General features: G+C 33.0%; 1 protein-coding gene across 7 annotated transcripts in view; it reads left to right on the forward strand.

Moving 5' to 3' along the window:
* LOC115880832 (E3 ubiquitin-protein ligase HECW2) overlaps nucleotides 1–17,553 on the forward strand; it is a 261,880-nt gene that overhangs the window by 205,980 nt on the left and 38,347 nt on the right. Inside the window, exon 1 of one of the 7 annotated variants that reach the window (XM_030898138.1) lies at nucleotides 7,556–7,929. The exons of the other annotated variants lie outside the window; for them this stretch is intronic. Within the exon in view, the coding sequence (XP_030753998.1) occupies nucleotides 7,889–7,929 (41 nt within the window). The 5' untranslated portion in view covers nucleotides 7,556–7,888. Of the gene's footprint in view, nucleotides 1–7,555; nucleotides 7,930–17,553 lie in introns of those variants that run through there. 7 annotated transcript variants of the gene reach the window in all.

The raw sequence follows: 17,553 nt of genomic DNA on the forward strand, positions 1-17,553 counted from the left end.
CATTTAAAAAAAATCCAACTATAATATTTTTTACTTACTTAGAACACTCTGTATCTTGTAAAATTATTTTTAAATTGTAGCTGTAATAGTCCTTCAACGAACCCAAATCTTACAATTTGTAAAAATCTAATCGGTGAACTACAATACTCCGTGTCCTATGTGGTGAACAACCCTGTATAGCAGATATTATTTGATTGAAACAGAAGTATGTCATTAATTCATGAATAATGTTACAGCTCGAATCATATTGGAATAATAACCATATTCCATTATTTCTACATGTGAACAGATTTTCAACTGTAATTTAACAAATTTACAATTTAAAAGCAATTTATGGGTCCGTGTCATTTCGCCCACATTACCGATCCAATCTCAACTGTGATCTGGCGACTACAATACGCTTCAAATCCGATAAGATAGACCGGTAAAATATACTCTCTTAACTTTATAAGTTTATTATATAGTTGGGCCTGCCGGACATCTGCGACTCGACTAGATAGTTGGAAGAAGAAAAAATACACTCTCGCTTTCTGTAGCGGTACTATTCTGTCTGTTCGAGACACATTCTCGGGCGGTACATCGAGGTTTCAAAAAATGGTCGCATTCAGTGAGCCCAGATTGGTTTAGGGCGTATTTCCTTACGTAATTTAGTATTGTATAGATACTTTATTGTAATAAATCTTGAAATATATAGGGAGAAGTACATAAAACTTTTAAAAATTATTGTAAATGAACAGTACAATAATTACAGTTGCTGGTGTGCTTTCAAGCCTATGTGGTGAATACATCATCTTCTTCCGGTTATGATTAATCAAAAAACTTACAGGCCTTTCACATGAGCAGTACAACTAATTGCAGTTGCTGCTGCCCTAAGCCAACCTCATTTAAAAACGAAGATACCATTGTGACATTGTGAATGTGGTCTTTACTAGGCCGGTCTTATCCATCAAGGTGTATATGGTGTTCCATTTTGTCACCAATGCAGGTACGTGTAGGGTGGGAGGCAGTATTCATTGTTCCTCAGCTTTATTTTGATAGTGAGGATGAGGCTTTACCAAGCTGTCCAACCTCCATATCCATTATTCCATTTTCTACATCTCATTTTTAAGGGAGGCGCCTTTCACTTTCAAGACTAGAGTCTGGAAAAGATCAGCACACGCAAGAAGTCCCGTAATAGACGCTCATAAATCAAAGATTTTCCTTGATTTAAGCAAGAACAGTCTTCGGATTGTCACGATGTTTTTAACAGGACACTGTCTCCTCAACGAACACCTCAGTAGAACCAATGGCGAATGCAGATTCTGTGGGGAAAATGGGGAAACATCAGAACACCTCATCACTGAGTGCGCCGACACGACAACTATTCGTGCCATAAACTTTGGTGCGTTTGATATCGAAGATGGAGAACTGGCTTCGAAGATGGGAACTTGGCTGGAGCCGTCTCAGATACTGGCTTGTGTCAAAGCCCCGAGACTGTATGACTGGTTATAACCGAAGAAATGGGAAACACAATTGAACTGTAAGGTCACTGTGATTGCAGATTGCATTGCTCTCAAACGTTCTACAATGGACTCTCATCCTAGTGTGTTGATCTCAATAACACTATCTTTAGCTTTATGCATGAATCGGCTCTCTTGATTATAAATTCACTGACATATCCTCATCCTTCTTCCGTACGATTTGTCTTTTTTATTATTGCTTCCCTGAGAAAACATTTTTGTTAAGAACACTATATTCGTAATCTACCGAGGGCCGTAGTAGACTCTGCTTCATCTTGATGCTTTGCTTTCCTGTTAGATACTCAGCCCTTCTTTATGAACTAAACACTTCTTTAATGTTATCAATATATTTTTGGCTTGGCTGTAAGGTAAGAAGTTTTGCTAGTTACGATGGGTGAGTTCGGGAAAAACCTAGTCTCTATCAGTCTATAAGAAATTGGTGAAGAAACAATTGACCAAACCAAACCAGTGACTGGCTTGCTAGGTTGCTGGAATTTGGGATCCTGTTTGATCCCTCACTCGGAGGCCTTGAGCCCGTTGCGATACCCCTGTATTGTATAACAAACCTTCCTCTCATTCTTTCTGTGCGTTAAAGCACTTCCAGCTCTTTGCAAAGTTTCCAATGCTGATGTTGGCTTCTGCTGCTTCCTCTAGTCCCTCCAACAAACCGTGCCCTAAAGTTTTAAAGCGTCGGTATTCCAGTCCCGAACAGTGGCACAGCAGGTGCTCTATGGTTTCTTCTTCCTCTCCGCATTCTCTGTAGTAGTCGTCGTTGGAAATCTTCCATCTCACGAGGTTTACGACCGTGGGGCAGTATCCAGGGACGACACTTACAATTATACGTACTAGGTTCTTTTTGTGCTCTTGTAGTTTTATCTTTTTTCTATCTACCACTCGCCACATTCTTCGAGCTGTAGCGCAGTCCTCGCATCAGTGTTGCCACGTCTTCTGCTGCTTGGCCTTGAGATAGTAGTTCCTATAGGTTCCTTCAGTGTGTTGATCCTCTCTGGCGAGTATATGGCTTGTTATTTGGTATTTAAAGTTAGTCAAATCCATTTTTATCAAATTGTAGCATCCCACTGGATATAAAGATGGCTCCTCGTAAAGTAGATTTTTTTCTGTTTTGACCGATAAGTTTTAACTTCTTTACTTATTATATTTACCTGTTACAAATTTGAGACTAAAAGATGGTCTGTTTTCGATTTATATAATTTAAACTATATTTATAGAAATTTTATTTATTCATAGATAGTTTACTTTTTCAACGATCGATTTTAAGCACATTAGTTAATGTTTGTAATCATTTCGTAAGCTTACTCGGGATAAAAACAGAGATAAAATAAAAATGTAAAAAAGTAAATTATACAAGTAAATATTATTTTTGGTGTTACTTTCGTTGTAGGAGAAGTGGTTTGGCATATTACAACGTTTACTTTATACTTTATCTAGTTTTATACATAAAACCATGAGGATCTCTCATGAGCTAAACTGATGAAATGAACTCATATTGAAACATCAATACGTATTAGAAAAACTTGTTTAATTATTTTCATGTTATTAGTCACTTAAGTTTGTGATAGACAAATTTTGTTTTTACACATTCGACTTATTCATTCATAGTTTAATATTTTACTGTTTATTTTAGTTTGGTTTTTCATATTCAGTTTCTTCCCACTGTGTTTTTTTTAACTTAGAACTATTTCATATACCTACTATTATTCTTATTGTATATCTAACTTAGACTCTCTGAATTTTTAGCCATTTTACATTTTTGGAAACGTAGGTTGCCTTTTAAGTTTTTACAAAAAGTGAAACAGAAACGAACAAGTTCGAAACAACGTGTTTTATTGCTTTACGAGACATTCGCCCTTAAGGCCTATACATTTTTGCATACGCTCAAACAAATTCTAGAAACATTTTTTCCACTCTGAAACTGATATCCTAGAATCATGGTTTTGAAAGTTTTCAACAGCTTCTTGAGGTGATGAAAATCGCTCTCCGCGCATCTTTTGTTTGGCAGTGGAAAACAAGAAAATGTTATTAGGTGAGTGATGACATTTTCTTGTTAGGAGAGATCATAAGGTGATTACGGGCAATGAGATATTAGTTTGATGTTTTTCTCCTTCAAATATTCAGTTGTTTGATGTGCTTTATGGAAGCTGCCATTTTCGTGATGAAGAATGATGCGACGTTTTTTGTTTCTTTTCCTTATTTCATCGAAGACAGTTGGCAAACGAAATTATTGTATAGGTTGTATACCATTCGGCAGTAACAGTTCTTCGATCTTCTAATGGAATGGTTGCGACGTGTCCACTACAACCGAAGGAACAAGCGATTGTAAAAACAAAATTCTAGTTATGAATGTGTAATTAATGTCTGCCCAAAGAGTCAGGAAATATTTCGACAAACTTCATCCAATAAATTACACAAAATACAATTTGCATGTGCATTAAAATGACAGACACAACTGTCACTGTCATGTATCCTCTCGTAGGAAAAACTATAGACTTTTCGTTGCACGTTTATTTGACCAAAACAAGCCATCTGGTCATATCAAACAAATCTCTCACTCTGTATCTTAGTACTAAACTTTGAATTATAATGTCGTTTTTATTTGGCACCAATCTACGTAATGGTACTGGTCGTGATACGTTTTCAAAGGAGCCTAGACAGCGTACGCCCTGTTAATTTAAAGAACGAGTTGCCTATTGGTACCGCCGGTACCGGGATAGATAACAGGTCATTAGTAATGGTTTAATTTCATGTTTATTATGTATTAGAATCTTGATTACTCCGGTACTCAATACTTCTTATTTATACGTTTACAGTTACTTTTGTTGTGGGGTATATTTTAAATTTTATATCACGTGTAATCTGAACGGAAACAGTTTTAGCAGTTAATTTTCAACATCTGGCTCATTTTCATCAAGTTAATTGGTGGGAAATATCTAAATAAAGTTAATATTATTATATTCATATTCCTAAGTAATTGTTTTTTTTGTGATTGGTTTTTTTTCAAATTGTTATTCAATTAAACGCTAATTTAGCAAATCGCAGATAATATGGGAGGAACTCTCAATCAAGATCTAATTAAAGAAGACCCTTAAGTTTGTTAGTAGTAATTTTCCGGAAGCACGGTTGATTGAAAAAACAAAAAGAAATAGCTATTGTAAGCTTCATTCAGTGTTTTGTAGAGATGTATTCAATTAATTAAACTTGCACATTTAGATACATTTATTATTTTATCGTCTAGTAGTATTAATAGATTTAGTTTACTTTTATCTGAAAAGTAAATATTATTATAAATATCATAAGATTTATTCAAATATTTGAAATATATCTAATCTTTACCAAACAAAGTGACTGTTGGAACTAGGAACCCAAATTACAGTTTAAAAGATCGCGCACACTATACCTGCACGGACCGGCACGGACCAGACCAGTAAAATCTACCGGTGAAGGTGACCGTGTTATTTAATAGAGTAGAGCACACTAGACCAGTACCAGCACGTACCGCCACAAGCCACGACCGTCAAAACAGGTCGTGTCGGTCAGGGACAAATATGACCGGCAATATTTATGCCTGGTCGTGCTGTCCGACCTAATGTGCGCACCGGCGAACCAGCACACCTCCACAAACATGCAAATATTGAAGGGTTTGTCAGTATTTCGAGTACGCTAGCTGGCTCAAGTTGCATGATGTAGGTTAGATTTCGTTTATTTTTGTTCGAACCTTTAAATCGTTTTAAATATGAATGAAAAAAAGCTTATTTTACTGGTACAAAAGTATTCAGAGCTGTGCGATACGAGCCAAGCATTTTATATATAGAGACCAAGAAAGAAAAGATGCAATATGGGAGTCGATAGCAAAAAAAAATAATTAAATTTGATTTGTGACATTCGAAAATATTGGAAAAACTTTTCTTCGAATCTTTTTAATTCAGGAAACAAATAATGAAATTCGCCATATTGCTTTCTCTTTTGATTTATAGGGTGAACCCAAAATCTTCTTTTTTTCTTAGCTTCCTTCTCTTCCTCCTCTTCTTCACACAACATGGCTAAAATAATAATTTCTTCCTCTGAACTACTCATTTTCAATACTTCTATGTTGCACGCTCTAGTAGTTGAGCCTTGACAACTGTACTTTTTTCGAAACTCTCGCTTATGTTGCTGGTCTGTGACGGTAAAGTGTGCGATGTCATGCAGGATGCAGGTTTGTGCTGTGCTGGTCCGTACTGGTCCGTGTAGGTATAGTGTGCGCGATCTTTAAGTAGGAAAGATAGATGGACAACGATGTGAAGACAAGTTATCATGGTTCAAGAATGTTAAAGCATGGGAGTGATCAATAATCGTTATAGTGTTTGGTTAAAGATATAATTTATTAGATACTAATGTTTGAACAAGAAACAAAATGAGTTTGATAAATATACTAAATTACTTTTGAATTTATTTCTATTTCTATTTTTTTATGTTCTTGATATTTTTTGGTCGGAGTTTGGTAACTGTTCTTTTTAATAATTTAATTTATGTACAAGTAATGTCTCTACGCGCAAATCTATCACAATGGTCACAGAAGGGGTTTTGATTTGAGAGTTTTTTTTTAATTAGATTTTGGAATATTTTTAATATCTCTCAGTTTTTTGTCTAGTGTTATTCTTTTGAACCACTACTCAAATTTTGGAAATGATAACCTGGTTAAAAGTGATTCTTATTATTTATCTTATAAGCATTTCATATTCATAATTACCTTTCATTTTACTTTTTTGTCAGTTGGGAAAAAGGAGAAACATGGAAGTTAGTGTTATGTAAATGTAAATATAAATATAAATATAAAAAACCAATATAACTACGATAACATCCTTTCTTTATAAATATAAATATAAAATAAGATTTTTCATAATGCCTAGTGATGAGTGAGACTGGTATTGGCCTTGCGGCTTTGGTCTTGGTCTTGCACAAAAAGCAAGACCAAGATTAGCGTTTGATCTACAATACCAAGACCAAGACCTACCAGTGCAAGACTTCCGCAAAACCAAGATCAAGCATGCAACCAAGGTCTTGCATTTTTTTACGTTTTTATAAGAAATTACTTGACTGTCCAAAATTATTGTAATCTGATTTAATAGAAATAGTTATTTATTTCCCGATTATTGCATAAAATTTAATACCGAGTGCGTCTCAAAAGTGGCTCACCCCTATACCTTTTTTATTTTTTTCAGATAAAAAAACGAGATTTGGTATGTTAATATATGACATAAATTAAGATTGATTGACGTATTCAATTGTTTTCGGTCACTTCCTGTTTCCCCGGAAGTGACTACAACTTTTGATTTTTAAATGGCACCTTCGGTATTTTTTTACTTAAATATCCTTGCAGGGTCTATACTATTGGATGTTTTGCAGTAATACTAAGACCAAAACTGGATTCTGCAGGTCAAAGGCTAAATATTAACTACAAGACCAAGATGTAAGGAGTCTTGGATTTGCATTTGTTCATCACTAATAATGCCTAAGTTAAAGAAGGCGTCCATTCTTCTCAAAGAGACCTGGTTTAAATTAAAAAGAAGTATAAAAAGTCTCGGTCTCAACGTATGTATTTACGTTGAGACCGAGACTTTGAGTCTTTTTTATACTTCTTTTTAATAATGCCTAATATCAGCATCCAAATCAATAATCAAGGAAGCTTTTACTTGATAGTTAGAAAATGTCAGTGTAAAGCCATTAGCTTTTTATAACATCATCACGCTTACTTACAAACCTTCATGATCATACAGTATTTTTAATCTCAGTTGGTTTTCCATATATAGATGCCAACTGCGAACATCTATTTTGATACATCTTCAATCCGCTCCATTTCCTTCGTTTTTTTTCCTTCTTACCCCCAACCAGTTCGTTACCTTTTATAAATACGCTCATTATATATCTGTAAACTGGACTTTTGAATCGAGCCCGCTTTGCCCTCCGCATCGTCAGTCCAAATCGCTGCTGCATTTACAAATAGAATAGGAAAACGATATTATTATTTACCTCCTCTCCTCTCTGGTGCGGTCGTACGGCCGTAGCGCGCTTCTGTCCACCTTGGAGAGCGCTTCGCGGAGCGGCATTATTAGTCGGCGTGCCGCTCTGGGTAGCGCGTGGATGGTTTGTCGAACGCCGTACCGGCTGAAAACGGAGCTTTGCGTACGATGGATGAGCTTTGGCGGAAGATATCGCAATTCTCGCTAGTTCTGATCGGTTCTAATAGAATTATTCTTTTAACTCGTCTGTGATTTTTGCCATGTAGACTTATTTCTTGGTCTAGAAACATGTAGTGAGTGAATTTTGTAAAATTACACGAGGGTTTTGTTCCTTGTGGATTATTTGTGATTTAGTGTTTGTTTTGATTAAAAATGGGAATTGTTACGAAGACAATCGGAGTAATATTTAGCCTGTAAGTATTTTTTTTAATTTGAATTCTAGTTAGATAAATTTAAGGAATAAAATATAAAGTAGGGAGCTAAACACTTAATTATGCTATGGGGTTTATTAACAATCAGCTGAAACTGAGGTTTGCGTCCGATGGATGAGCTTTGGCGGAAGATATCGCAATTCTCGCTAGTTCTGATCGGTTCTAATCGAACTATTCTTTTAACTCGTCTGTGATTTTTGTTGATTTTTGCCATGTAGACTTATTTTTCGGTCTAGAAACATGTAGTGAGTGAATTTTGTAAAATTACACGAGGGTTTTGTTCCTTGTGAATTATTTGTGATTTAGTGTTTGTTTTGATTAAAACTGGGAATTGTTACGAAGACCATCGGAGTATTATTTAGCCTGTGTGTTTTTCATCTGCATTCTAGTTAGATAGTATGTATACAATATACAATGTAAAGGAGGCAGCTTAAAAAACTTAATTGTGTGAATCTGGTTTGTTGACAATCAGCTGAAACAGATCTTTGCTCTGGCTGGCGGAAGATATCGCAATTCTCGCTAGTTTTGAACTGTGTTCTAGTCGAATTCTTTTAACCCTTCTGTGATTTTTGTTAATTTTTTGCTATGCTGATTTATTTTTTGGTCTATAAACATGTAGTGAATGAATTTTGTAAAATTACATTAGGGGAAAGTTCTTTGCGGAATAGCTTAAGTATGTGAATACGGTATATTATCAGCTGAACCAGAGCTTTGCGTACGATGGATGAGCTTTGGTAGAAGATATCGAAATTATCGCTAGTTCTGATCAGTTCTAACAGAATTTGTCTGTAATTTTTGTTAATTTTTCGCCATGTAGACTTTTATTTTTTCGCCTATACTGCATGTTTATTGAGTGAATTTTGTAAAATTCAAAGAGGGATTTGTTTCTTGTGGATTATTAGTGATGATTTGTTCATTAAAATTAAAAACAGGAATTGTTACGATGACAATCGGAGTAATATTTAGTCTATAATTGGCCTTTTAACCTGCATTCCAGTAACAACTTAGATAGTTACATAGATAGATTGAAAGTATACAGTATGACAATATAAAGGAGGGGGTTTAAAACTTAACCACAAACTTAACTATGTGAATATGACTTATTGACAATCAGCAATCAGCTGTAATAGAACTTAGGCGGAAGATATCGCAATTCTCGCCAATTCTGATCCCAACCCAAAAAAAACTCATCATACAGTCCCAAGGCTTTGATAAAAGGCAGTATCTGAAAGGGTTTTACAGAGGGTAGTTCTCCATCTCCAATATCAGTCGTACCAGAGTTTATGGCACGAATGGTTGTCGTTTCCGCGCACTCAGTGATAAGGTGTTCTGGTGTTGCTCCATTTTCCCCACGGAATCTGCATTCGCCGTTTTTTCTTACTTTCAATCTACTGAGGTGTTCGTTGAGGAGACTGTGTCCTGTTAAAAACCCCGTGACAATCCGAAGATTCTTCTAACAAACGTTTCTCTCTTCCAATTATTTTTATTGTTCAATACTACATTGAGGTGTTTCCTAAAATTGTACATTCTTGGTATGCCATCCACTGGGAGTTGGGGGAGTGGTATTTCCTTTTTGAGGGCGTTCCAAGTCCAAGTCCCTGAGCTGACAGTTCCATCAGTACCGATTCCGTCAATGACCATTCTAATCATTGTCGCATTGGCATCTACCGATGAAAATGTTTGACAATGTGCAGTGGTGTTAGGTCTAGAATGACCTCCATAGCTGCTATTGGGCAAATTCTCACGACGAGCTATAATTAACATGTAAGTGATTTTTTACTTGATGCATTCGGGTTAGAGAGATTTAATGAATAAAATGCAGTTCTCTGACATTGTGATTTTTGCTTAAACTTTTTGCCATGTAGACTTATTTTTTAAATTCTACGAGGGATTTGTGTCTTTTGGATTATTAGTGTTCTTCGTTCTATTAAAAATGGAAATTTTTATGACAATCGAAGTAATATTTATCCTGTGAGCAATTTTTTACCTGATGCATTTAGTTAGATCGATTTAAAATGTAAAAAAGAAGTTTAAATACACAATTGTGTGATTATGGTTTATTGATTATCGCCTGAAGCAGAACTCTGCTTACGGTGGATGAGCTTTTGTCGCAAGATATCGAAATTCTCGTTAGTTTTGATCAGTTGTGTGTTTTCTATTCTTTTATTAATACTTTTATTAATTTTTCAATGCTGCTCGCATTGTACTGTCAATACATAAATAGATTTTTTGCACATTATATTAATAGATGTCTATGATTTGCCCAACCTTGCTCTGTGCAAATTAGTCAAATTATTATACACACGCCAAAATATTTTCCATTAGACTTTTGTTTATGGTTCTAAATTGATTAACACGTTACGTATATTAATTTTAAATGGATTTATTATTATGTTCATAGTTAAATGAAGGATTCTTACTTATAAATAGTATTTTTAACACAAGTATGGTATATTTTTACACTGTATTTTTCAATTTATTTTCTTTTTTAGTTTATTTCTGTCCTTCTATGGAAAATTTGATGGCATATGTTAGCATTTCAGAATATACCCCCATTCTTATAAACACACAATTATTAATACCATATGATCAAAAAAAAACGGTGTCAAAGCCGGCTGGGGACAATCTATGATAATTTTGGCGAGATCAAACTCTAGACCTCGTTTACAAAAAATTGACATAAAACTTGTCAAAAATTCAAAACCAAACCAAACACCAATTATAGAAAAACTAAAAATGGATAGAACGGTTCCAACCACACATCTATTTTCTAAAAAAATTAGGTCTTGAATTTTAAACTACACCATTTAAAAATAATGTTTTCTCAATATAAAATTAAATTACAACCTTCTTAAGGCCATTAAAACCAATATTAGAGATAAAGAAGGATACAAGCTGGCCGTAAATGACATCTAGGGCTTGACTTCGCCAAAATTATCATTGCTTGTCATTGCGCAGCTATCTTTGACGCCGGTTTTTTTCTTGATTGTATGGTACTACATATACAGGGTGTCCCAAAAATAAGTGCAAGTATTTTAACTGGTAGTATAGTTCAACCACAGAAGTACGCTAAATTCGAAATTTTTTGGATTTTTTTTTTAGTTTTTAGTTAAAAAACACAATTTCTTGATAATATGGCAACATAGGTATTAGATTAAATTTACAAGAATGAAAATCCAGAATTAGAAGATAGTTCCCAAAATTTTAGCAAAATATCATTTTTTTTTGGTAATTTTTAAAGTAAAATAACTCCGTTATTATGGACTTATTTGAAAAACGATAAAGAGAAAATAAGTTTCTTTTATCGAGATCTACCACCCCTTAAAATACTTGCACTTATTTCTGGGACACCCTGTATAATATTGTTTTGTAAATATTTACTGTGACATAATTCGAATAAAATAATTTACAAATAGACCAGTTAACTTAATGTTAAGTGCCCGCTTAAACTTTGATCTCTGATAAAAAAACTATATATTAAGATAAAAAAATATAATTTAATTTGTTGTATTTGAAAACAACAAATTAATAGAAGATAACAACATAAAAGATACGTACATTACTAATTATTAGCAAATATCGTCTTCCTTTTGCACTGTTTTTAAAGCAAATACACCAACTGATAAATGGTATCTATATGGGCACCCCCACATCATCGACCATGACTTAGTTTTTATTTTTAAGTACTTTATTTCGGTACGCTTAAACATCCGCTCCAATTATTTTGAAATTTCCTGACGTTACCGGGCAAATTCGAAAACTGGAAAATATATACAATTTATACTAATTAGTTGAATGTTAAATAAGGATTTCCATATTTTCGTTTGACGTTTATGCACTTTGCTAATTACCACGTTGGTCAATCGAGATTAAAATTATTAATAATTATAACGTTGCAACTTCGATTTTATGCAAGTTAATAATCGACATTTAATGAAATATTTATTTAATACTTAATATCGAACGATTTTATTGAACTTGTTTCGTATTCTAAAAATTATTTATTTATCGTAGTCACACAGGAAATTGTTAAAATTGTATTTAAAGTTAATTCAAAACTATTAAGATAATTCGTATTTATTTATGTTTTTAACAAAGTTTGCAACGGTTTAAATCATTCTATAAACAAATGCATATGAAAATCAGTTCGCCTTCTATTGGAACTATATTATGCATTTTAACGATTAAAAGATAAAATTGTTAGTAATTTATTTCTGCTAGCTGATATACCTACTAATCTGCTTTAACGGTTTTTGTATAATTATTATCTTTTTATCAAATGTGGTATCATATTGTATGCACTATTCACTTTATCTATTCCTATTTTTAGCCGACCATACCAACAGGTATGGTAGGCTATTAAGATCGGCAAAAAAAAAGTTTTTTTAATTTCACTCAAAGTGAATCCGTGTGGAGAACTCCAAACTCTCATCGGACGCGACCTCAGGTGGCGGATAGGGGAAATAACCGAGGACCAAAATTGGAAAAATTCCTTGGCTTTGAAACTAAAAGAACTGCCTACCAACTTTTTATTAACATATTTTAGTATGGGCGGCTATACGTGCCTCCCGGCGTCAATTTTTTTAATTAACCAATTAATGGGTGTTTTGATTGCAGTGTTGCCAATCTTTTAAAATCTGTTTCCTTAAACATAGTTCAAAAAATCCTTTAACCATAACTAAAATTTTCTATTTTTTAACATAATTTAATTAGGGGTTTAAAATAATAATGTTAATCTCTTAATAATGTTTTTCGTTGTGTTTATATTAAGTGTAATTATATTATTTATGACTAAATAAATAAAGCAATATACAATTTGAAAAGAAAGTAAGTCTTAAATAAATGCGAATATTTTTAGGGGTAGTATATTTTGATCCCAGAAACACGCCTATAAGTTGAATTAAAAACACGGAATTTTTTGAAAAAAAAATTGATTTTTAGTTAAAAATTTAATATCTTCATAATATGGCAACATAGGTAATAGATTAAATTTACAAGAAAGAAAACTCCACGATTCTCAAAATTTAAGCAAAAAATCAGTTTTTTTGAAAATTTTCAAAGTAAAATATCTGGATTTTTTCGATTTATTTGAAAAACGGTAAAGATAAAATATTTCTTTTATTTTCATATTCAGCACTGAAAACATTTGCACTTATTTAAGACTCACCCTGTATAATTTGTCTACATTTGAGTGAACCGTATTAAGACTGACAATATTATTTGTATGATGTTTTGTATTATCTTTTGTTTGTTTGTTTGTGTACCTTGTTTTTTTTTACTTTGTTTGTTAGTTTACCTTTGTCTACAAATTGAAAATTTTTTTGACAATAAAGGCATTTATTTATTTATTTATTATCTTATAAAACAATGAGCTGTTTTTTCTAACCACAATTTCTTTTGGCGGATGACAAAGGCCAAAATGACATTACTCGCAAAATTTCCTTTATCTATGTCGCAAATTTTGAAATATAATTAGTGGAAAAAGGTAAAAGTTTATTAACTTTTTCTACTAATTGAAAATTACCTCCACTAATTTTGACGTTCTAAACGCTTATGTTGCTATTAGAGGAACAAACTTCTAAGCTAATTGGAACCACTAATTTATTCCACTAATTTTGAGATTCCGAATGAAGATTAATTGTAGATAGGAACATAGACTTAGGAACCATAATCTTTCAATAATTTCAGTTTGCTACGCTAATTCGTTTATATGTAGAACAACAAATCATTAAGTATTTACACGATTAGATAATATCCTCATAATTGTGAGATATTAATATCTAGATGCAAGCGAAGGAAATTTTTCTTGCTTTGTTTTTATGGAGTAAATCATGAAGTGCCATGTAAACGTAATTTATTGTTCAAGATAACAACAAATATCGTTTTTTAAACAGGAATTATGTAATTATTTGATATAAATATAAATACTTCAAGATTAAAAGTTAAATATCTACCAGGTTCTGAATGAAGTCGTGCATTTTATTAAAATTCAAGGACGTAGTAAATGTAAATTATCTTTCTTCTTTTGGTTTCAATTTAACGGACATAAGCTGCTGATAGCTGGCAGAAAAATCTTCCCAGGGAATGTTTAGCTCTTTATCTCAGCGCTATCGGTATTAATTTCCGGCTCATTTAGCTCGTTTGTAAATACAGCAGAATTTTTGTATACTTCTGCTCAAATTTTATTTTTCTGAAGAGCGTTGCTTTTTAAAGATAACATATTTAATTAAATTATATTCAAATGTGTAATGAAATAGTTGGAACTAGTGAGGTGGAAGCTGGAGGATCTGTCTCCATTTTCTCCACTCCACTCTCTCATTTGGTAGTTATTGTTAATTTGAAGTTTCATTTTATGTAATGCCAGTTTATTGATCAATAATGCCAGATTATTCATCAATGGTTTTATTTGCATTGTGTTGTTTTGGCATTGTTTTATGTAATTTATTGTTATTATTATATTGTCATTAAGGCGCTAAAAAAGAAGTATTTTCGAGGTACATAGTTACATTTTGACATTTTATATATTTATTCTATATTGTTTTCGCTTTTTTTGTTTCTGACGATGCCGACGGGGGAGACAAACCTTTTTTTTTGGTTAGACAGATTTCTTGCGAGCAAAACGCTACTGACAAGCTGGTTTCCATTTAAATTCTAACGTAGTGATCTCTAAAAAATATATATTTTTATTTTTTAAATATCTGTTTCACGATTTTTGCTAATCATAACAAAGATTTGCAATAGCAAGTTGTGTTTTAAGTCAGAACAGGATAGCAAATATTTTGTTCCATATAACACTCCACGTCGAAGAATTTTACATGAAACAGGTAGACATATCTTTGTAACATAATATCGTTTACAAATTAAGGAACATCGCAATGTCGTAAGATAGAAATCTCACAGATAATACTGTTCCCTGTAAACCGTACGACGTTATTTATATTACTTTACGCCAATACATCCTCTTTTTATTTATTTACTTAAAAGGCCGTTAAAGACGTCGCACAAAAAGCTCACTTGTTCCCTGTTTTATAGTTGGCATTTTATTGACAAGCGAAGAAAGCTATCTCTAATTTGACCGTCGCCGCACTCTTCCAGTACGTAAATCGTTCAGCTCGGCCTTTTAAAATTTATCGAAGCGGTAACAGGAAAAATTTAAATACGCGTTTCCTGCTAGACCGAAGATTTATTTAAAGCCTGACCGACAAAAGTAATAGGCAAAAGCTGAAAATAAAAGTGGCGTGTAAAAATGATATGAAAGTGTGCGATGAAAGCAAGAGCTGTATGCCGCACTGAGTTGAAAATTAACAAGAGCAAAAATTGCGTCCAAGTATTTATGAGTTTATTTACTTATAGCGTGGTCATATTTTACCCGTGCAGGATTTAACAGATTACGAAATAAGTACCATAAGTACCTAAGTATTTGTGGTAATAAAAAGCTAATAGATTGACCAAGTTAGACCGCCCGCCATTTGAAATATTTTTTGATCGAGTCCTTGCGATATTGAGTATCGCAGAATTGAAACATAAAATCAGTAACAAAACTTCAAGAAGCATTGGGATGCTACAGGCTACAGGCTGTTGCAAATGTGCTAAAGAAACTTAATGATACTCCAATAGAAGGCAACGATGACATTGTTGGCAATGTGTAAAAGCAGATTTCGAAATGTAACTGGAATTATATCCTAGTGTTGAAGCTAAAAGAACGCTGACGAACAGAAAGACCAGACGGTTCAACGTGCGTTTATGATCACCGAGTGGCAGTAGTGGCAGTAATCAATGAAAGTCCATCATCATTATCGCATAGTTCTGTATTCTGTGCTGTCATTGCCCAGTTTCCAGTGATTCGTTTTATCATCGCTCCAGCACGTCACCGGTAGCCTACCTGAACTACGTTTGTCTTCTCGTGGCCGCCATTCCATATTCTTTTAGTCCACCTGTATTTAATTTTCCACTATGTCTTTGATTTTAGTTCTTTATCTGATGGTATTATTTGGTATTCTGTCTCTTTTAGTGATTCCAAGCATGGCTCTCACTCTTGCTGAGATTTTCTGCTGACGTTAATGCGTTTCCTTTTCATATTATGTCATCAACAGAGGCCATACAGAGTAATACAGAGTAAAATCTATCTTCATTGTGGCCGATGATGGAGGGAAGCAACCCTTGAGTAGCATCGTAATCTTCTTTTCTAAATTTCGTAGTCTGAACGCTTATCAACCCTTATTTTTTAATAGGGGTTGTTTTTTTAAATTTTTTGTTACATATATTCCTCCGAAACGGCTTAACCGATTTTGATTGAAATTTTATATGTATATTCAGAAGGTCTGAGAACACGTTGTTATGTATTTTTTATACCCCTAAGTGATAAGGGTGGCCCACCCCATTTTTTTTACTTTTTGGACAAAATTTCTTATTTTTGTACTAAACTTTTTTTTATGATGTGGCACTAAAAAATACATAAAACCCTAAATTGTCACCATCAACTCCTATTTTTTAATAACGATATTAGTAGTTCAATAATTTTAATTTAATAACAAATTGTTTTTAAAAATTGTTAGAATACCTTAAACTAAAAACGTGGGTATGATTTTGTATATACCGGGTATAATGGTATTTACCCAAATTCAATATACTATTTATTGACCTTTTGGGTATATACCGGGTGCAAAAATTACACACAATATTATTCAGATGTGAGATAAGATAACTGGATAAAGGTAAAGAAGAGTTCTAAGATTAAAAATTGATGGAACTATGTCAGAAGCGCATATTAAGTCTGGGATAGGTAGTGGCAATATTTAAGTAAAATACTAGACGTAAATTAAATTTACGCTGAAACGTATTTTGATTACGAAACAAACTAAGCTAAGACTGGGTCTGGATTTTTTATTTCGTTTGGTATAATTTTATTTTATGCCACATTGTATCATATTTATAAATTATTTACTCCATTAACCCTTATATGCGCCCCTGAACTATGTAACAAAACCTAGCTTGGTTTCGACATACAGGCTCTTAATTCCCTGAATTTTTTATACCATTCTAAACCATTGAATATATTCAAACCATATTTGGTGCATAATATCCTCTAATTAATAACTTGCTATATTACATTTGAATATTAGCTGGCTGGACAATGTTATATGTTCGTTAATATATAATAATTAAATTAAAAGTACATAAAATACGATGCAAGAATTTTAATTAAAAAAATCAAAAATGGATGTCTCGACGTCAATGGCGACTGTTCAAGTAAGACACGTGACATTGTACCTATCTTTTTAATATAAAAATATAATACGCTAAAATAGAATATTTCAGAAGTGAAATAAGTTTTTTTGAGAAGTTCTTCCTCATTTTACACAAATTTTAATTAAACATCTATAATATTTTAAAAGAATGTATATTTATATCTAGTTCTTCTGTATTTAATATAAATATGAAAGCGATGAAATCACAAGGCGTGCCATTGACGAACAAGGGAGTGAAATAATTTTGATTTATTTAATTGCCCTCAGATATTTAGGAGTTTTGATTATCAGTGCACGAAAAATGCTATTAGTATCGAAGAATATCAGAAAATTGAATGGAATATTTATAAAAAGTAGA

Source organism: Sitophilus oryzae, unplaced genomic scaffold (assembly GCF_002938485.1).
Source record: "Sitophilus oryzae breed Bouriz unplaced genomic scaffold, Soryzae_2.0 scaffold_165_pilon_pilon, whole genome shotgun sequence".
Taxonomy (NCBI): domain Eukaryota; kingdom Metazoa; phylum Arthropoda; class Insecta; order Coleoptera; family Curculionidae; genus Sitophilus; species Sitophilus oryzae.